Source organism: Neolamprologus multifasciatus, chromosome 5 (genome assembly GCF_963576455.1).
Source record: "Neolamprologus multifasciatus chromosome 5, fNeoMul1.2, whole genome shotgun sequence".
NCBI classification, from domain to species: domain Eukaryota; kingdom Metazoa; phylum Chordata; class Actinopteri; order Cichliformes; family Cichlidae; genus Neolamprologus; species Neolamprologus multifasciatus.
Window position 1 is genome coordinate 8823833 of NC_140443.1, and position 23154 is coordinate 8846986.

The window sequence follows — 23154 nt, forward strand, 5'->3', positions numbered from 1 at the left end:
ATTTCACATCTTGATTGGCTCTAGTTTCCAAAGGTCAACACCATAGGATGTCACTTTTCTTAAGTTTGTTTTTTATTGAACGGGTGTCATCATGCAACCATCAGCTATGTCTTGATGCATTCTCAATCATCCAGGAAAGTAAATCTTCTTCAGTCTCAGCTGACAGACTGAAGAAGTCACTTGGATGAGTGACGAAACGTTTCTCCCACAAAACGCTACGTCCAGATGAACAGAATCAACTTTGGAAACCATCAGCTACGCTACAACTAAGGCTGAAAATTATAAGTCACTAAAAAGTCACAATTTATGAAGATTTTTGTGGACTATGATAAAAACTACCACAGATAAAAATAAATGTAGCTACAATCAAGTCTGGACTGGAAGTCTCCTAATCTAGCATCGGGGTCAGGCTGTCAAAGGTCAGGCTTTTTTGAAAATCTTGTAAATGTGATAACTTTGGAACGAAGTGAGAACGAACTGACAAATTGATACCATCGGCATATCTAGTAGATTGAGGGATACCACTGGCCCCTGCCAGAATTTTTATTTTATATTCTTTGTTTTTTCCCCCCAATGTTGTGTATACAAAATTCACAATATATGGCCTGCACTATGAGCACATGGCACTTTTACTTTAAGTATTTTGTTTGCTTATCATAGACTGTACGATTTTATTTTTATTTGGGAATAACACAATACTATCTATCTATCTATCTATCTATCTATCTATCTATCTATCTATCTATCTATCCTTTCATATGCACTTCATACGTTAAAGAAAAAAATAATTTTGTAGTTATTGGTAAAAACAGCTGAAAGAGTTAGCACTAGAAACTTACATTTTTGATGTTCAACAAAATTCAACAAGAAAGAACGACAGTCATAACTCAACCTCCACCACAGCGTGCGTGCAGTCTCACCACGCGTCCTCCCTGCCTCTGATGCCCATCATTGGCTGCAAACAGGACCAACCTCCTTCATTAGCGCCACGCCTACAACTTATTGCGTCAGAAACAAGTTGTATATGAACACTAAACCGGCTCATGTGCCTAAGAGCTGTTTTCATCGTCGTGACAGCGGCACTACTCCAGCACTGACACATGTGATTCATCCTGGAAAACTTTACCCAGCACCGAAGCTGTAAATTAAAGCTGCTGAAGCTCGTAAGTTACAAAAGAAGCAGGAGGCAAACAACGGGAGCGGGTCTCCAGCCACAGCTTCCCCTGCTTTTTTCTTTTTATATCACAGAAAGACCTCTGAATAATTTCTTCATAGGAAAGAAAGCAAAAAGAACTGGACTGAAGTTTGAGGTCATTTCCGCGGAACAAAAACTTTTGGGGATGACTGATTTGTGAACGAAACCCACCGGGACACCCCCAGGAAGTTGTTCCATCGTATTCAGCTCCGACAAAAGAAAAGCCGAAACAAAGAAGAAAAAGAAGGAGTAGAAGAGGAAAAAGAAGAAATAACTCCCTGCACTGCCATGGATCAAGGAAAGGTAATTACACTTCACTGGTTCACTTCTTGTCAAACCTGTCCGGTCTGTGTTCGCTTCGTTCAGTCCGTGAACGAGAGTTTCAGCGCTCACAGGGCGCCTCTCCTAAATGTGGCGTCAGCGAGGATGCAGCTAATATTTACATTCTGGGGTGAACCGGGTGACCTGCTATACTGCTACAAGTCACCTTTTTAAGTGCATTTTCATGTTTTTATTGGGTTATTTGCGCACAACCTTAGTTATGGTCTATTATGTTGTTACTATAATATTAATTAGGGGCTTTTAAGGGTTATCGCGCTCTGTTGTGCGTCACGTCGCACTTGTGCTAGTCATCGCCATGCGGCATTTTGGGGCATTCAGGGTCCAGCCCAGTTTCTGTGACACTTTAGAGCCAACATAAACAACCAAATAAATAATTATAACAACAATAATAATAATAATAATAAAAATAATCATAATATAATATTACTTGTGTGTGTGTGTGTGTATATATATATATATATATTTAGGCCCTATATATATGTTAGGGCCTAAATTATTTGTGCCAAGAGGTGTCATTTGAAATATGGTATTTTATCTGAATGAAACTTTTTTAACTTTTGCAACTCCCTCACTTTGTAAATGCAAAAAAACATAAATGGAAGATCATACTCTCCTTACACTCTTTTATTGTGTCTTTCTGTCCCAATAACTACAGGACAATGAAAAAAAATTATACACTTGTGAAAGAGCTGAAAAAAAAAATCATGCTTCTGGTAATTTTCCTTTAGTGGAAGGTCAAAAGTTCCCCGGGTTGTGTCAGTTTTTGTAGATTGGAGGAAAAACCCCAATCCACGTAACACTATACTGCAAAATTTTCCAACAGGAACAAAGCAAAAAGCATTCCAAAGTAAAGGCTTGGCAGTGTCTTACACCCCAGGAAACAACTTTGTTTTACTACAAATATCAATATCATGATATTGTTCCTGAACTTAAAGTCAAAGTTGATTAATATTTAATATAAAGTATTTCTTTAGGTACCTGCACAAAATGTGGATTATGATTCAGTATTTGATGCCATAATTTTAATAGGGGATTTTTTATGATTGAATTCTTCCTTAAAACAAGATGAGAGGCACTGCCATGTGTCAGCCCTCCATACGTGTGTGCAGTTGTGATGCACTATTTGTCACTGCAGTCTGTAGCTTGGGGAGTCTATTCCTGTAAAAAGCCTACTTGAAATACATATATACACATACATGGACATTATACATTAAAACGTTTACAGCAGAAACTCATCCAAGTGACTTCTTCAGGTTCAGCTGACTGCAGGTTTCCCCAATCTTATAAACAGTACATTTACATAATCACCGAAACCAGCCCACTGAAAGAACAATGGGCTGGGAGGTCACTTAAGTAACTTGAATGAGTGACGAAACGTTTCTCCCACAAAACACTACGTCCAGATGAACAGAATCAACTTTTTGGAGATTTACTTTCCTGGATGATTGAGAATGCATCAAGATACTTGAGGCTATAATAATAATAACGATATTAATAGAATAAAAATAAAAATCTAACATGTAATATAAAGTCAAGCAACAACTGTGTAATCAACAATCCTGTCAGCTGAATATTACATATAATTTACATATTATTATTCATGTATCCAGATGTGTGAATTTTTTCTCTCTCACTAATTATCATACTGTTGTACATTTTCATTTTTTTTACAACCTGTCAAATTTTAAAAAGTGTCTCAAATAAATGTTAATGTGTAGGTATCAATTCATTGCTTTTTGGATAAAAGGGACCAAACATGCAAGATTTGTTCTCAGACAGTCACATGATGATTTCAGACTTGCTCCATCATCAGTTTACACTGATTAAAAGCAAAAAACTAACAAGCACATTTGGGTACTTTTGCTCAACTTGTCCAGATTGGTGACATGAGTGATGAACTCTAACTATTGTCAGTATCTACTAATTGCCTAATCAATTATCAGCTCATGTTTTTGGATTTCAGACTGGTGATTAGACAATCTAAAGGTATCACTCAGTCTTCGTTATAGACTGTGATGCTCATTGTTCAGGAAGTAAGCCGGACTTATCTGCCGCCTGATAACCTTGTCTCTGTCCTCGTGTGGCTTTTTGGTCACCGTTTGCATGCAACACAGTGAGGCACGTAGGCAAAGGACTTCAATCTTCTTCCCCCTCCTACTTTCTCATTGATATAAGGCCATTTAAACCCAGTGGAGCTGCACCAGGGCAGCTCAGTCTGACATGGTGGTCAGAAAATGTTTCCTTAGCTGTTTGTTCATATCTTCATGCTTTTTTTCCACTGCTTGCTTCGTGTTATTGTGGCCTATCAGCTGGATGGGTTGCAGTTGACATGATGGGAAAAGTTCTCACTGTTCCCACTTTCCACTGTGACATGAACACATCAGATTTCCAAAGAGAGTGGGAGCTCACCAAGGGAATACTCAGTTGCCAACTCCAGGATTGTGAAGTTTGGAGCTTTCTCCTCACAGGCGCTTTTAACGTCAATTTTGCGATTTGTTACTTCCACCACTGTAGTTGTGCACATGTGGGCTTATCGATAGCTCGTGCTCAGGATTTTCATGCCTGGCTTAGCATTGCGTTGGACTGTTTACAGAAATAATCAACTGTAGAAAGAGTTATAAGTACTAGGTGTGGTCCTGTTGATTTCGCACATTGGACTTTGTCATTGATTATGAATTTGTGGTTTGTAGTTCCAACTTACACAAATTCATTTTATTTTATCTCCTTTTTTTAATCCTGATTCAGTTTTACTCTTATCTTAAAACAAAATTTGGTTAAGCCGGCAACTAAAGCGCATGAAATATGTTGGTTTTCCTGCCATCGTCATCATTTAGAGAGAAAAATCCTGAATGACAGGTTTGTTTTGAACTGAAGTGTCTCCCCAGCCTTTTTATTTCTCTCTGCAAAGAATGAAATGCTGTTTGGGAACAAGTATATGGCTGCTCTGGTTTAAATGAGAGGCCCTTTAAAATGTCAAATTCCTGACAGCCTTAACATAACAGCAGGTATTTTGATTGGGAATCCAGTGCCAAAGAACAGCCTCACATCATACAGACTTAATTGCACCCGATTGATTCCTCTGCGTCCTCAGCCTTTCAGGCAATTGCCAGTTCCTGCTGTCTTTAAGACAGTCCAGTAGATTAACTTTCATCTGCGTGACTACTTCTCTTCAGTATGTCTTATAATGTAACTGTCAGCCATGTATTAATGGGGCATAATGAGGCTTTACTGTAAAACTAGGGATTAAACGATCCAGGGGGGGTTTAATTGAGATGAACAGGGAAGCAGGAGTTCATGTTTAATTCACTTCATTAGTGCTCACTGTACTGCATCATCCCCACCTCTGGTCACTCTGCAAATTACTGTTGAAATACAGTGTTCCTTTGGGTTTCTTTTGACATCATTTTCCCTCTGGGATTAGCTCTATTTAACAAATCAGATCTGACCAAGGGCATTACTTTTATGTCTGACCTTTAAATATCTGGTGTCACCTCTGACTGTCCAGCAGAAACAGCACAAACTGTCTTTTGTAATAATTTATTTATGCAGGTTAAAAGACATAGGACTAAAGTATGCAGTATTTACTGCCCAGAAATACACTTTTATTTCTTTTTCTAAGAATTATATCATTAATACCCATCCAGCATCAATATTTGTGTATTTATTGTAATTACTATTCTACCTTTTTGCTTCTGGATATATTATTCCTTCTTTTAAATATACTGATACTGACAATAATGCTTAGTCTTTGGCACATGTGAACACTTTTTTAAAGTTTGACTCGTGTTTCCTGGTGTTTAATTTGCATTTAACAGCTGACATCCAACTTAAGATGATATAGTAAATAAAGGACCGCATACACATTATTAGTGTACAGGTTTCAATGGTGAGACTAACATTCCCAAGCATAGTGCACAGCTATAAATACATTTTTATCTGATCTCACTTGAGCTTGGCAGAAATTTCATTGGTACTGGTAGATAAGGCATTAACGGGCACTCTTGAAATGTTGTTTACTTTAAGTGTATACAGCATTTAGAGGTAAAAGATTTCTTTAAGGATGACAGTAAAGGGTCACAGGACAAACATGTAGGTGACTAATATCTCACATGACAACAACTATAAAAGAAACAACAACAGTAGAGTATACTCCATATTAGGATCTGCTAAGCTAAACTGTCATTATTGCAGTATTTATGTCATGTGTTATTAATTGCATAACATGCATAGAATGAAACTACTTTGGAGTTTACATACCATAATAAATACAGTGCAAGCATCTGTGTCTGCTATAGTGTCTGGGCTGTGAGGTCCAGATTATAATGTCAAGGGTGTATTTTTACTTTTTTTCCTTATAAGAAGCATGGAATTTATTTGGAAACAGTGCTCACAGAGCACGATGTGCTGTTTCAGTCAGGTGACTTTAGGAGGATGGCACATATTGGGTTCCCTACAGCAGTGTAAGCTGAGACTGCAGCGGTGACCTGGAGTGGTGGAGGGACGTGATGGTAGGTGTGTAAACCAAACCATGACTCTAGCACGTACTCACGAGAGAGAAACCTCTTGGAGTGTGGCTGTGATGAGTTACAGATTCAGCAGTGTACAAAATACCTTATTGAGTTTTGGCAGGGTGTAGATGGATTTTTTCCGATGGCCCCGTTTTTAAAAAATGCTCAGGGCTTCAGACTTCTGTTGTTTTTTACGTGAAATGATCTCCTCATATTCGGCACACACATACCTGCTTCTGAAGAAATTCTGTCTGATTTGAGTTTACACTTCTGCTGTGCTACATATAAAAGGGAAATGTACTTTTAGTTCAGTATCTTGTAACTAGGTCAATAAGTAACGATGCACTATTTAAAAAATAGTGTGATATGTTTATAAATGATAAATAATTGCTTCTGCAGAACGCATATTTTGATCGCTAACTTTCTTGTATCTGTAAAAGGTCTTCTTCTTTAGCACTATATAGAACTGGTTAGTATTATTTTTATAGTTGCTGCAGCTACAATAGCTGTAAACAGTTACCTCGTTGCTTCAGTGGTTTTTGCAGCACTGTTGGATTTCCTGTTGACACTATTTTGTGGCCAAACCCCAGATTTTCTTTAAATATCTATTTTATCACAACGCCCTGTGGTTTCAAAGTTTTACGTCATCCTCATGTCAGCTGGTTTTGTTTGTCAGCTCAAGTTTCCTTTTCCTCCTTTGGCTTTTTGTGTTTAAGCAGATTAGATGCTTAACTGAACAAAGAGACACTATATTGTTTAAAAAATAGTTGTAGGAAGTGAGGATTCAATGTTGATGTTGTTGTGTGGTTGCATAGATCCTAATTTGGGGAACACATCATTGTCTTTTAGACGTTTATACAGTGAAAGTGCCTAAAGGTTTTCTAGGGGCTAAGAAAAGGAGCAGCATGGTTGAATGGGAGCTGCTAATGTGCTAATATTTGCTCAAATCCACATTTTGTGCTTTTCCATTTCAGCAGTTTGTTTTAATAATTCTTTATGAGCTTTGATGTCTGTCTGTTTACACTCAGGAAGAGCAGCAAGCTAAGGGCTGCTAAGCAACCAGGGCTACCATAAACACAGCCATGACTCGGCAGGTTTTTCCTCACTGCACATGCATTTGGCTGCTTTACTTTGTCCATGCAAAGAGGGAACATTTGCATGTACATAGAGCATATTTAAAGGTGTGGGAGAAGGAAAGTAATGATACTTTGACCCCAGGATCCATGTTTTGTGTTTTCTTTGTTCTTTCTTTTTATACCTTTGAAAGTTTAAAAAAAAAAAAAAGATTTCTAAGCATTTAATGGCATACTTGTAAACTCAAAACTTTTTCATCTATATCTGAAAAGTGCATGTTGAGTTCTGTCTGTCTTCTGTTACCGTCACAGACACAGTTTTATCTTTTCTACATTTTCTTTTACAGTTCTTTGGAATTGCTTTTGAATATTCGTGGTAGCACCGCCCCAGAGTGTGAATTCCTGTAATTAGAGCCGACTGTTAAGCGCTGTGGTATGCAGTGTGTGATGACCAGCACTTGTCATGCCTTTCTGAGCCATAAACAAACATAAAGATTCCATTTATGAATGTAAACACAGGTGAAAGCTGCCTTACATATTTTGAAAAAATGATGTCAAGAATATGTTTGGATAAAAATGGCTGGCTCGCACAGAAACACCTATAAGCTGAAGGTAAAGATGTTACAGAAAGGGTTTTCAATTTCACTTGGACACATGCTGCTCTCCCTACTTTTTTTTGCAGCTCTGCATTTTTTCTGCAGATAATGGCAGATGTTCCCAAAAGGGGACATAAACAAACTCAAAGTATGATTTTTCCCCAAAGGGGGCAGTCAAGATTTAACTGTTTAGAGTAAAAAACAGCTGGTAGGTCACTGAATTGCATCTTTTCTTTTTTGTAGCTGTAAGTGAGAGACATCAGTCATGATTGGTCTGCTCATTTGCCCACAGTGTTGAAAAGAGCGTGTATATCTATGTTTATACACACATGTATGAACCTAGTGACCCTCCCTAGACATGCTTCCGAGAAGAGCTGCTATTGGCTCAGAGGCGTAGGCTGGTCTGTAAATGACTTCAGCCAAACCCTCATTTTTTTCTTTTCTTCTTTGGTTTGAGCAGAGCTTAAGTTACTGCCTCTCAAAACACACACAGACTTTTTTCTTCTTCCTGCTCTGGAGGAGGAGCTTCAGCCCTCATAAAAAACAGTTTTAGATGTAACCAAGCTGCCTACAACACAAAGAATACCTGTGTTTAAATACCTGCGGCATACCTGAGCTGATTACAGGCGCAGTCCTCTCAAATCCTTTATGAGGAATGTTTTGTTTTTTTAAAAAGAAACCTGTTGGGCTGTTTTTTTTTTTTTTTTTGTTCCTTTAAAAATGTTCATCATTGGAAAATATTGTGAAATTAGGCTGGAATAACTACTGAAAGCTTCTTTTACCAATCTGTTTTGATTTTATGGCCCACAAAGATGCTAAGATGCAAAAAAGCCAAAAAAAAAAGAGCTCATTAAGTAATCACAAACTTCTGCAACTTCATTTGTCAATTTGATAAATATTTCTATATCAAAAAGATTTAATTCAGGAGAACTATTCTCTGCTTTTCAAGTCAAGTATCTTTGCATAAGTGACAGTTAAAGATTATCAATGTTATACTCAATCTTGGTGCCATCTTTCTCTTCATCCCCCTTTTAAACCAAATTTTCTCTGATCTTGATGCATGCTCAGTCATCCAAGCAAGGAAATTCCAGGAAGTCGATTCGGTTGATCTGGATGTTGAACTTTCAGAGGAAGAGACATTTTGTAACTCATCAGTCACTTGGATGAGTGAGTAAACATTCCTTCCTCTCAAACACAACGTCTAGATGAACAGAATCAACTTTCTAGGAAACAATATCTACTTGGTGGCAGGATATGATCACCTAAGTTGTAAGCAGATTATCTCTGGTCACCTGCTGTTTAAACCTAAGCTTTTGCAAGTGGAAAGAGAAGAACGACTTTAAGGAAGGGGATTATTAATCAGAGAGGATTATTTAAACAGTGATTCATGCAAAGGTATTCTAGTAGAGTGTAAGAATAATGTATGAATGAGCAGACAGGCAGCCCATGTGAGGTTACACTTATACCAGCCAAGAGAAATACAAGTCTTCAGCAGGGTGAAGTTAAATGAAATTGGGCAGCTATGATATGAAACCAAAAACATCGGCTTATCAGCAGAGTCTCAGTTCTGAGGCATTTCGTTCAACAACACAAATCAATGGAACCAATCAGCCTTGTGTTAGCAGTTCAGGTGACTGATGGAAATCTTTTCTTGGCAACTCTTGGGCCCCTAAATACCATTCATTCACCTTTAAATGCCACAGCCTATCTGAGTGTTGTTGGTTATGTGCTTTCCTTTTTGGCCATAATTGACAGTCTTCTGATGGCCACCACCAAAGTGATAAGAATAGAAGTAATCTGAAATGGTAGTCACGAAACCACGATTAATTTTCGGTCACCAGATCGGAATGTTGTAGAACATCACTGAGATGTGGACAATGGCACCTTATTATGGTTTCCTCATAAAAATTCTTGGTAAGAGCAATGTGAAATTTTCTACCTGATTAGCTTTGTAAAGGAACAAATGCCATTCTGCACTGCTCCATGTTAAAGACTTTAACAACCTTTAGACAAGGTGATTTTTCACCTCCTTTTTACCTCATGTTTGTTCATTTTACGAGCTTGACTTCTTAGACTTGAATGGCCATTGGAAACTTTTTCTGCTGGTGTTTCAAGGTGGAGTTGAGATTATTAAAAAAATGTAATAGCTAAGCAAAGGAGAGATCCTTGATTTGTGTCATCTCTTCAGTGGGTTTGAATATAAAAATACTTAAAACTAAAACTAGGTTTCTTCAGGATATTCAAGTTAAAACAATGACACTTTGAGGTGACATCTACTCTCATAAAGGTCAGATCCTTTGTTGCCAAAATACAAGGAAGGTATCTGTTATGAATCACTGTACCAACGGATTTGGCACGAATCACGCGGGGTAGGAAAAAAAACGTTAATCATCAACAAGATGACTGGTTTTAAGGAAATGAAGGATTGGAATAGTAAGCAACACTGGATTTAATCGAAGTTCAATCTTGAGTATGTGAAGCCTTTTGAGATACATAAGAAAATGCAATGTTAATGTATACAGTTTAACCGACAATTTCAGAAAACTAGCACTCAGAGGTGGTCATGTGCACAGTTAGCTGAAGCAGAAATGGGTCAGTGTTGGTTAGGGCTGCCACAAACGATTATTTTGATAGTCGACTAGTCACCGATTATTTTTGCGATTAGTCGACTAATCAGAGCATGCATCCATTGGACGTACAACATACAGCTTATTGCACCAGCATGCATCTGCTCTTATATAACTATCATTAGCTTACAGCTTTAAGTGTTTAAGGTATGTGCTAACTAAAAATAAAGACAAGATGATAGTTTATTAAATTTTAATGAAATTTGCAGATTGTTTCGGTGAAGTTTAATAAACGTTTATTCAGCTGTGTAAAAACTTTAATCTCAGCCAAACCGATTTACTCAGGAACAAATAAAATACTGAAAAAAAGCCAAACAATAACATTTTTAAGTTATCTAAGTGACTTATATATATTTAACCTGAGTAGCGAAAGACGGCGGTGGGTTTGAAAACGAAAGCCCAAAGTCCGGTGTTCTCACCGGCTCTAGTGAGGCTTGAACCCCGGCTCGCTATCGAGCTGGTGGGTAACAGACGTCTTCGAAAACATCGGAGCGCTTTTGAAAATTTATGGTGTCTTGATTAGGGATGGGTATCGTTTAGGTTTTATCCGATACCGGTGCCAAACCGGTACTTTTGAAACGGTGCCGGTGCTTAAACGGTGCCCAAACCGGTGCTTAAAGAATGGAAAACACAAAATTGGTCCAAAAACCTCTCATGTTCAGCTGTTTTTTTGTAAAAAGATAACAATGTTAGTCTTTTCTGCAGGTATACGGCATATATGGTATCACTCTGGGCTGGAAGCAGTGCTTAAACAATGGAAAAAACACAAACTTTGTCCAAAAACCTCTCATGTTTAGCTGTTTTCCACTTTTTCTTCGGTCATTTTAGCCTTTTTGGCCAGGGTGAAGGGAGTATCTGACATCAAACAAGAAGACAGCCGCATGTAGCTATGATGGTGTTTGCTAGTTCACGTTACATGCATTAATTTAATAACGCGGTTAGCTTACTCAACGTAAATTACACACGAACAACATTAAGCTACTCACGCAGAGAAGAACGGCTGCTGCTGCCATCATCATTTCTGCTACACTGGCAGGGCTAGGTTCATCGGATTTAAAGTGTGACCTCCTTTGACAGTATCAGCTTAAAGCACTTGTTGCAGGCTGCTGAGTTTGCATCTTTTGCTGTGAAGTACAGCCAGACTTTTGACCGCTTTGCCTTGGGCATTTTTAATCTGTAGCTCTGCTCTAAAAGAACGTACGTACCTGGACCCGCCTACTATCCTCGAAACGTAAAATGATTGGCTAGAATCTAAAGTGTATCATTCCATACCAGTTGGTGGCGGTAATGCACCTTTCAGTTGTTTGCCAACCGCCAATAGAAATGTAAGGAAGAAGAAAGTGTATCACAGCTCAGGAAAAAAAAGCACCGAAATAAAGCACCGAAATGCGCGCTGCTTTTCGGTCTGGTTACTACCGTTTATGTCAGAACCGGTGCCATGATGGCACCGGATACCGGTACCCATCCCTAGTCTTGATAAACTGAACAGATATTTGAGGTTTACACAGCTACATTCTCGCCTGAAAACACGTTAAACATTTATTTTGTGACCCAGAAAGAATAATAAGAGTAGTATTAAAACTAACTAGCTGCCGCCATTGTTGGAAACTGAGCTGGGCCACGCCAAGAATTCTGGGACACTGCTTCTTCTTCTTCGGGGTTTAACGGCAGCTGGCATCCTTGTACATGCAGTGCTGCCATCTTCTGTTTCAGTCCGTTATTACACTCTTAAATCCTACTACTAATTCAAATTCAAAATTCAAATTTTATTTGTCACACACACAACCATACACAGTATGACATGAGGTGAAATGCTTGTAGCTGTGCAATGCAATGCCCGACCATTAAATGACAGTGGTTTTACAGTATTTACAATTTACAGGTTATACAAAATTTACAAATTTAACTTAGAAATTTACAGTAAAAAAATGTGCAATATTTCTGCGTCTTTTGGGATCTTACAAAGCTTCAAACGACGTGTCAACTATTAAATCAGTCGTAGACAATTTTGATAGTCGACGTAATCGTGACTAGTCGACTAATCGTGGCAGCCCTAGTGTTAGTGGACAGTAGCTCGAGGCGTTTGCTTCCCTGTCTGCGAACTGGAAACTGAGAGCGACATACCATGCACTGGTTTGTTAACTTCTTGGTATTCTTCTAATCTACTGGGCTCTGGTGAGATCAAGCTAAAAATGAACTCTGTAATAACAGGAATAAGAGCACAGACAATAAGATCAGTAGACCTGAGTCTGACCTGGACATTTTTCACAAGGCAGCTTTACTCAGAAATCTGGAAAGCTTTCCAAAGGACAAACCTGTGACCCCCCTCAGACCTAAAAATGTTTGTATGATCCATCTCAGTCTGTTAATAATGTCTTCAACAGACATAGTTACAGCTCGAAGGTGGATTTCTCTTTTTTCTCTGTTTGTCTCTTTGGAATAAACATCTTTTATGCTCCATATTCACAGTTTTATGTACTGTAGCAGTATATTAAGTGTCTTTAAAATATTTCAGGAAATCTTAACAGTGTGTTCTTTAAACATTATAATAACTACATCAGGGTGGAAAATGTACTTGTCATCAATTCCATTCTTGGTCAGTAAACTGAGATCTGTGGGATTTTCTGTGCCAGCTCATGGACACAAATGTTTTTTAATCGCTTGGTAAAATGTGATTAACTGGTCAGACTGGTATCTTTTACTGACAATATTTCCCCTGTTCTCTTTCAGCAAATAACGCTTCCATTGTTGATGAGTGTTGGAACTGCGGTGATTGGCTCCCTGCAGTTTGGCTACAACACAGGTGTTATCAACGCCCCCCAGGAGGTGAGCTGTAAACTGTCTTATTACAAAAAGCTAAGGGAGAGTGAGGCATGAGCAAGAGGCTGTTGTCATAAAGGTTCAAATTGAAAGTTTTTGGTTTGAACAGGTGTTCGTTCAGTGTTTATTGTCATATCAGACGAAGGAACACAAAGTACAGCCTTCAGAATAACCATAAAATAACCAGGGTTTCCAAAAAACTTCCAGAATCTCCGGGTCTGCAAAAGTCAATCAAGCTAATCAAGTGCTTTCCAACTATCCAACTTTGTTCCACTGTTAATTCACTCGCTGCCTTGAAGAACATCGCAGAAAAGGGAGGGTGTAGGTTAAGAGGTGAGGTAATAATAGCTGAATTTAGGCCTAATGGGTCCAAGGACATCTGGATCAACAGAGAGCAGCAGAGAGTGTCTATGCCCAAACATGGACCTCTTTTGACCAGAAGCCAGCTGGCAAATGCTTGAGAATGAAATTTAGAAATTAAATTTAGGAGGCAGACAGTGACTTATCCCCGTAACAAAAAGAAGATCACAAAAACAATGTTGCAAAGCCCCCTAGAAGACTAAGTAAGACAGTCGATTTATTAACAGGAAGGTACACCAAAGACATTCATTTCCCAAGGAATGCCTGTGTTGCATTGTGTGTGAGAACTACTGTCAGCTCAGTTTGCGTTGGTCTGAACACACCCTATGGCTACTCAGACTACTCTCTGCAGGTAATAGGTGTGTCTCCAGACAAGCTAGAGCTCCACTCCTTTTATGTTATCTTTGACCCACACAGAGGTACTAGGAAGGAGGCCCAGACAGACCCTCCTAAACTGAGCTTTTCTCTGTTATGCTCAACCTTGATATGAAGGACCCTTTTCAATTAGAGAAGCTTTCAGTCCACTAAATTCCTTTAATATTAATAAAAGTGTGACGTGAAATAAAACTAAGCGTCTGATTATCATATTAGGTTATCATGATAGTAATGTGGTCTAAAATATGTAAAAGATAAAATGTGTTAAATCGTCACAACTAAGAAGCTGAGTGAAGGATTTTAGCTGAAAAATTGCCCGAGTTCATCTTCTGTTGATTGACTCTGACAGACGCAAGCTTGTCCTTATTTGCTAAAAAGTGATCTAGACCTGCACACAGTCTTATGTTATTTTCAAGAATAAAACGTCACAAATTGTTGCTAATAGTATTCAAATCTTTCTCTACACTATTAGCAACACGTGTTCATCATCATATAATCACCTACAGCGTGTCTTGTGAGTGGCACGGGGAGGGGTAATTATTACATAGTGGGCTAGTGTGAACTTGTCCCCTTGATTCAACTTGTCCCCCTTCCCAAAAAAACAGCCTAGTTCTTAAGCTTACAGACACACGGAAACACATGTCTGAGCAATGGCAATAGTAAAGACTCTGATTATGACCTCTGAGGCTACAATTTCACAAAAAAGTTGTGTTTTTTTTATAGTAGCAGAACCTAAGATTATCTCCACCACCTCTTTCTTCAGTTCATATGTGTGATAAAGGCTGCAGTAATGCTGCTACTGCCTGTGACGCAAGCCTTGTACTGTGTTGGAGTGTCTCTGATTAGATACGCCTTTTCAAGGGCCTTGTTCAGGCTGTCCTGTGCTCCAGCCATTGAATGTTTGCCTGATCAACACTTGAATGTAGGCTCATTGGATGTATTGCAGGAGGGAGGGTGCTTCACTTTTCTTTAAAGATTTCTCCTTTTGAAACAATATAACGATGTAGTTCACATCTATTTTAGTGCTTTTTAATTAGAAAGGTCTTAAAACAAGAGAAACTATATTGCCATTTTCAGTATTTTTATCCTGTGCATGCTGAATACATTGCTTGCCTTGACAGCCTGGTCCCCAGCCAGTTTCATCACCAAGGCTGAAGGCCAGTCAGCATGAATAGACAGTTTTCACAATGTGTACTTTAGGCCAGCTGGTGGTTTGGGTTGTGTAGCTTATTGAGATTAGAGAACAAGAACCAATTATGTAACTTTTCAAGGGCCACCTTGTAATTAGTCGCTAACAAGTTAAAGTTAGTGAGAGTTTTAAAGTAACCATTAAAAGATGGCAGTGGAAAAACATGTATAAGATGTTGTTTGTAGAGTTGAAAACACCTGGAGTTTGCTTTTAGTTTTGCAGAGCTCTTTCGTTGGTTTTTCAGATCAAACTGTTAATGCAGGCAGTGATTGAAGCTTCAAAAACCCACAGAAAAACTACACGGTCCAGCACAAATTTCAAAACAAAGTTAGTTGACAGTTGTTTGAGCATTTAGGAGCTTAATGAGCCAGATGCTTTCCTTTGGGAGTTGGTAGAGATCAAAACAGGAGCCTTGCAACTTAATTTAAGATTCACCTGTGCCCAGGATGTGCCTTTCACTCTTCAGCTCATACCTAGTTCATACCAGTTTACCTCTGGTTTTTATTTCTGTTCCACAGGTTTTGCGTTTTAGTGTCTGTAGCTTTAAAAGCAGATAGGCTGGCCACGCCCCCTTCCAGGGAACAGTACCTTCCCTGATGGTGTCATGGTGTCCTATTTCATGGACCAGTGAAATAGGAGAGCTAATAAAGCTGGTAATACAAACACAACCGTGCTTGAAACAGAACTGGAATACAACGTTTCAGAGTAACACGGAATTTTAAAAAAGCAGCAGTTTATTAAGATATTAGTTTATTAATCCAAGGATAAAGGAAAAAAAGTTATACTGTGTTGGTCTTTGACTTGCGAATGCAATGAAAAAAACAAAAAGAGATGACTTTGCATAGTACATCTCCTTTTAAGACAGTGAATAAGGTCTTACCTTAAAATGTCTTACTACCAAATGAGAGATTGTGTTGCTCTGTAATTCTGAATGCATAAGTAAACAATTGTGTGCAACCAGCTTCATATGAACTTAAAAGCTGATGGAGACCATGTGTAAATAAATACATACTTTTCTCCTTACACTTTTGCTCTTTTCCATCAGCTTTGCTAAACTACAGCGCTTAAGTAAAGTACTTATTTATGTTCGATCTCTGCTTGCATAAACTCTGTGAACGTGTTCTTTTTAAAGGGCAGACATGATGGGATGAAGACCAGGGGGACAGTACAGTATATAATACCATACATACTTATCACCAACAAGGTCTTGTGAGTGTAAGTTGATAGTGGATGTGACCCAGGCTCCGTGTTAACAGTGTCAGAGTGTCATTTAATATGTATCCCTCCACTACAGAAAAGCCCTTGACAAGCCAAAGTCTCCTATTCATAACTGCTAATAAGGACATCTCAGAGTTTGTTTTTTTTTCCACATGCCGTCACTGATCTCTAGTACATCACGATCTCCGGGACTAGATTAACTGCAGAGTGCCTCAAAAAAATGTGCTGCACGAGCTCAAAGGCACATGATCCAGAAGATCCAGACTTAGATTTTGGTTGCGGCAGAACTATACTGGTGAAGTCATTTACGGGGCGTTGGGAACTGGTAGTGACCTTTTTGAATCATGCCAGAGGTGTCAGCGTGACTCACAGAAACAGAAGCAGGCATTGCTTTTTAAGCACCGTCACCCGCACTCCTGGGTGTGTTTGTCAACAAAGTTGTGTGTAATGTGGTGACACAGTGAAGGGAGGGGACGTGAAACCTGACACCCGTGTCTGATAAACTTCCTGGTGGCCAGGAAATGCTGGTGATTATACAGTGCTGCCATCAGCTGGCTGTAAAGTAGCATTTCAGCTATGTGGCAGGGTTCAGAAGAGGAAAATCTCAGGCGGGTGATCTGATGCAGACATGGAATGATCACATTACAACTATGACAACAGTGGGACTTGTGGATGTATTAAATGATTCTGTAAGATAGATTTTATCTTGTTTATAATCCTTGGAAACAAAAGTAACAATGAAATGTGTCTTTCTTAGATTATTGAGAACTTCATCAATCAAACGTGGTATCACCGTTACAATGAACCCATTACCGAAGGCTCCCTGACAGCTGTGTGGTCCATCGCTGTTTCTGTCTTCTCTGTCGGTGGCATCTTTGGTTCATTCTCAGTAGGACTCTTTGTTAACCGCTTGGGAAGGTAAACAACACACTGAGTCACTGCTAGTATTAAACAGCACGTTAGTGCTTTGCTGAGAGCCTGCCTGCATTTAATTTGTCTAAATTGTATCTTGTTCTTGGATGTCTACAGGAGGAACTCTATGCTCATGGCCAATATTCTGGCTTTTATCTCGGCCGTTCTGATGGGTTTTTCAAAGATGGCAAAGTCGTGGGAAATGCTCATCATTGGCCGTTTTGTGGTTGGGCTGTACTGTGGCCTCTCCACAGGTTTCGTGCCCATGTATGTGGGTGAAATTTCCCCAACAGCCCTACGAGGAGCCCTGGGCACGCTACACCAGCTGGGCATTGTCATTGGAATCCTCATTGCACAGGTTGGTGAATATGTATTTGTGGCATTCGTTGTCTTGTGATATGTCTTATCCTGTGATAAATTGTTTCTACTGGTGGTTGCTAGGAGCTATGCAGGCGGTTCATTAGTGTCTGTGTGGGTTTTAGATATTTGGATTGAAAGTGATCATGGGAAATGAGGACCTGTGGCCTCTCCTCCTGGCTTTCCTCTTCATCCCTGCTGTGATACAGTGCATCCTGCTGCCTCTCTGCCCAGAGAGCCCCCGATTCCTGCTCATCAACAAGAACGAAGAGAACAAGGCCAAATGCGGTGAGCACATACATACAAGTCATACAAGCCGGCATATGTGTAAACATAAGTTCATCATAAATCATCTGTTGTTTTTTATCTTGCATGTTTCAGTGCTGAAGAAGCTCCGGGGCACCACTGATGTGAGTGCTGACATGCAGGAAATGAAGGAGGAGAGCCGGCAGATGATGAGAGAGAAGAAGGTGACCATCCTGGAGCTTTTCCGCTCGCCCCTCTACCGTCAGCCCCTGCTCATTGCTGTCATGCTTCAGCTCTCCCAGCAGCTGTCTGGTATTAACGCTGTAAGTTTCAAGACCTACATGTCATTCAGATTATTCCCTCTAAAGACTGCCACTGAAATTATGAAGGTGGTGATATCCTGAACCAACCTACATGTCAACTTGTTTGTTTTTAGGTTTTCTACTACTCCACTAGTATCTTTACAAAAGCTGGAGTTGAGCAGCCCGTTTATGCCACCATTGGAGCCGGTGTGGTTAATACAGCTTTCACTGTGGTGTCGGTGAGTACAGCAGTACACAAAATAGCATTATAGGTGTCAAAAACATCAGATTGTGTTCTGCCAAAGCACAATTCAAAAATGATTCTGGTCCCTTGTAATCAGATTTGTGATACAAAGCATGTATATGGTACACTGACCTTTCTCCTCATTTCTTTGTGTTTGTAGCTGTTTGTCGTAGAACGAGCAGGACGCAGGTCTTTGCACCTACTGGGGTTGCTGGGAATGGCTGGATCAGCCATCCTCATGACTATTGCTATGGCTCTGCTGGTAGGTGTATTCCTGACAAAGGCACACTTCAGTGTCACCTGATTTATGACTTTGACGTGCAACTTTCAAAAACGTTCCTCTTGTATTTTTGCAGGACCAACTCAAATGGATGTCTTATGTAAGCATTGTAGCCATTTTTGCCTTCGTGGCATTCTTTGAGATCGGGCCGGGTCCCATCCCTTGGTTCATCGTGGCAGAGTTGTTCTCGCAGGGACCCAGGCCTTCAGCCATTGCTGTCGCTGGTTTTTCCAACTGGACTGCCAACTTTATAGTGGGAATGGGCTTCCAGTATGTTGCGGTGAGTAAAAGTGCATAACTATCACAAAAACATAGGCTCTTGCATTTGTTACTGACTTAATTTATTGGACCGGTTGTGTCAAATAGTAAAGCTGAACTAGGTTCTTTTTTATGATGACTTCCTCATTTTATACCAAGAGTCTGTCACTGTAAATGAAACACATAATTTGTAGCCAGACTTGAGATATGAGTTGAGCCCTTTTTAAGCAAAACATTTCATTCGTTCTACAGACAGGCACAGTTAAACCCAACATTTAGCTTTATGGTTATTAGGATTTTTATGCTTGAAATTTGTGTGTAGACTTATATAACTGTATGTAATTATGTATTATTATACATGTATATTGTATATTGAGGTAGGATCGAATGAGTTTACCTTTAAGTCTGTGTTTGTAGCAACTCCTCCTTTGTTTCGTTATTGTTAAAGTGTATTTTGTTGATATTTTAGTCATGTTCAAATTCAATCAATCAATCAGTGCTTATGTATGATACTGAGTTCAAGATACAAAACAGAATTGTGAAAGATGAATTGCTTCCTAGTACTAAGAAACAAGTTGATCAATCTAATATCTTTTGGTTTGCTTCTTGTGTCTCTTCGCAGAGCGCGTGCGGTCCCTACGTCTTTGTCATCTTCACTGTGCTACTGGTCATATTCTTCATCTTCACTTACTTCAAAGTGCCAGAGACCAAGGGCCGGACATTTGATGATATCGCGGCCGGCTTCCGTCAGACTGCTGCCATGGCAGAGAAGCACACACCGGAGGAGCTCAACAGCCTCGGAGCCGATTCGCAGCTCTGAGCGTCTGGGACTGAACTTTCCAACAAACTCTTTCTCAGATCAACAGCAAAGGAGAAGAGTCTGCTGACTAGAAGTAGACGGATACACTGATAGTATATTCTTCACACTGTCACCACATTTCAGGTGTCCTCACCACCAAACAGAACAGACCTGTGTGATTCGCTCTGCCACGACGTCTTCTGCTGCTGCTTTCATGTCACACAAAGAAACGAGAACTCGATGGGCACCGCGTCGCCTGGCAGAAAATATACAGAGGAGAGATTAGGATGGTGGGGAAGGTTTTAATATTTTTAAAGATATTTTTACAGAAGGAAAAGCCGAGTCTGCAATCAACTGGCCTCTTTTAACATCTTTTTCCCCCCCTCACTAAATATTTTACTGATATGTGCTGTTCTGTCACCTGTTACAGTGATTTTTTTGCGACTATCTGGTTAAAGAGCGCTGTAGCTTAAGTTCTCTGTGCAAAAAATGTCTTTTTTAAATGATCATACTGTATTGCTGTGTTACTGTACACTCTGGCACTGTTGATGCTGCACAACTTGACTATATCACTCCACCAGATGGGGCACTGCCCTTATAAAAAGGTCCCAATACTCTGCTGAAAAGTAATAAGTTATTTATGTATCTTTTACCAAGAAAGTTACTGCATACAAAAACTGTGATATTTGGGTGTGAGATGATGAGAATGTTAATTTTTGCATGATGAAATTTAAATTAGCAACAACACTTCACAAATTATACATATATGTAACTACTACTCTTTTTACTCTTTGTTGGTAGAAAACTATAGAACATTGTATTTTTTTGTACAATATTTTTGCTCATGAGGAAATGATATCTAGATAAATATGCAAAAAGAACCAAAATTTATTCTCCATTCCTGTATTTATTTATTTTTTTACACCATTCCTTTTTCACAGTTCAAATGAAGAAATTGGAAATAGGGAACAGTATCTACACAGATCACTACCAGAGAACTAAACTTGGCAGTAATGTTGAATACATAAATCATCCATCCATGACACAAGTGTGTCGCAATCAGCAGCCACAAAACCAAAGGTCTGCCCCAAAAAACCCAGAAAATGTGTCCGTTTAAGTGCCTGTCTAATACAACCATCAGTCTTTCAGCCTTATCACTTTGGTACAGCTTCAGGTTAGACTAACCTGATCCAGACAGAGAGCTTCTTCTCTCTCTGTATCTTTGTGGTGAGATTACCTCCTGAGCTAACATAGTCTGGTGAATTGGCTTCAGAGCTATCATGCATTCTAGTGTTACATGCTGTTATTCATTGACAAACAAACGTTTTTTCATAAAAACAAAAAGAAAGAAAAAGAAGAAATGTGGACTGAAATGAACGTCAGCCTTTTGGAGATCTTTCGTTGTTCGAAAACCGCTTTCATCTTTCTTGGGTCAAACATTCAGAACAACTATATAATGGTCTGTGTTTTTGCTTTTATCTCTGAATTCTGCAGTATTGAGTAGCTCAAACTCTCTTTTGGTCATCTATTTTACTTAACTTACCTGTGCAGCTTAGGTAAATGCCCAAGTGGCTGCCAATTACTGCTGTATCATATGTTTAAATGCACAATTAGAGGAAAATTACCCGTTAGCAGCACTTTATTATTCACATTTATATTATACCTGATTTTATATCATATATATCAGGCATAATGAGATTCTTTCAACATATTTCTGACAGGGTGGAGCCTTTGTTACTAAAAACAGACTGAAGTACTGCTGATGGACTGCTTAATGTTATATGAATGGAAAGAATTGCTGTTGTACCATTTGTTTATATTCATGACAGTTTGTGTACTTGCCTAGAAAACTTGTGTGTAAATATGATAATATTCATTGGTAAATGAGAACACTGATCCAACTCAAACACAGTAGTCATAATCCTGAAAATCATTCCATAAATCGTTGTCAGTTGTTGTATATGTAGGTCTTTAAAGCACAAATTTGCCTTTTCATTCACATAGAAAGCATTCACTTTATTCACTGTGTGCCTTTGTGTTGCTTTCACACATCTTCAGCAATAAAATCATGTAAAGGCACCAGCAGATGCACTTCCCCACGCAAACAGATGCCTATTGCAAGTATAAAAACTGTATTTTATGTACATAGTCACATATCTGCTTGGGCATTGGATTTTTTTTTTTTTATGTGGCCTTTCAAAAATCTTGTGGCTCAGGTTGGTGGACTGAAAACATGGGATGTTGTAGATATCACTCAGTTAACCTTCACCCACTCCTACTGTCTGAAATCTTTACCTTTTGATAGTTAAATTATTAGTACTGTAGTGATGAACATTGTTTTGCACCTAGACATCTTTTACTGTATCTGTATCATTTTGATTTGATGGCTGAATATACTGTTGTGGCCTCATGATACTATCATACTTTTCCAGAATTTACATGTTAGGATTATTTTCATTAGTGGTTGCATTTTAGAGCACAGAGCATAATGTAATTTTTGTAATAGCGATGGTGTTGGAATGCTACTTTTGTTGGAGAAATATAAATTGTGGTGGTTGGTGCAGTGAGCAGTTTAATGGATGAAATAGTGTTGGCTTAATAAAAGAAATCACAAGTATTAATTTAAAGTTTTTTGGCTCAGTTTTTAGCTCTTTTTTGACTTAACCAGGCAGCAACATCAGTGGCTGAAAAATGAGGCAGAGCTACCAAAAACTGAAGTTCCTCTAGTGGCCACTTGAGGCTTGTTCAATCCCCATAAACTCCCCGACTTTACCCAAACCCTGCCCCTTGGTTACACAGGGAAGTTACTTGTTTGGTTATTTGATTTACTTGTTTGTTGGCCTGAGTCTCATCGTTTCTCTCTACAGTGAGGTCAATGAAAAGGATATGAGCTGCTGCTAAGTGTCATGGCTAACCTCAAAATGGATGCAATTACATTTGTGATTACCTGTGACATGCCTGACTTCACTCGTTTCTTCCAGCCATCTGTAAAGAGTAAGAGAACCACTTCATCATTTAGTGCCTTTCAGAGACATCTCTTATTTCACCTTTATCAGATATAGTTTCTCTCCAGAGCTGCAGTCACACACCCACAAACATTAAAATGTGATAATTATCAATCATCTTTGACCTTTAACATTTAAACTGTCAGCAAAAAGAACTTGAGAACAAATAATGCATTTTGAAATCCTGGTTTGTTCCTGTGAATTTTTTCTACAATTCTCAAGGTCACTCACAGTCAAATACAGACTAATGAGATACAGGGGAGGCCTTGGAAAATACAAGTATTTGAATATGTTTGATCATGCCCTGGCACATGGGCATTCATTGCCTATCAGGCAGCTAGGCAGCCCGACCTTCAAGGTGGAACAAAGCACAGGGGCCCTCAGTCCACGGGACTCTCGGTGCAACTTCGATATCTACCTCCCTTGTTATTATGAATATAAATCCCTC

At 39.1% G+C, this 23154-nt stretch overlaps 1 protein-coding gene across 1 annotated transcript; it reads left to right on the plus strand.

Annotated features, from left to right (window-relative positions):
* Positions 1-1030: 1030 nt before the first annotated feature.
* On the plus strand, positions 1031-22318 carry slc2a1b (solute carrier family 2 member 1b). Its single transcript, XM_085161279.1, has 10 exons — positions 1031-1498; positions 13072-13167; positions 17061-17221; positions 17333-17573; positions 17698-17860; positions 17954-18141; positions 18255-18359; positions 18525-18626; positions 18721-18924; positions 19525-22318. The coding sequence occupies exons 1-10, from the start codon at positions 1484-1486 to the stop codon at positions 19720-19722; spliced, it is 1473 nt and encodes a 490-aa protein (XP_085017405.1). The 5' UTR covers positions 1031-1483; the 3' UTR covers positions 19723-22318.
* Positions 22319-23154: the final 836 nt, after the last annotated feature.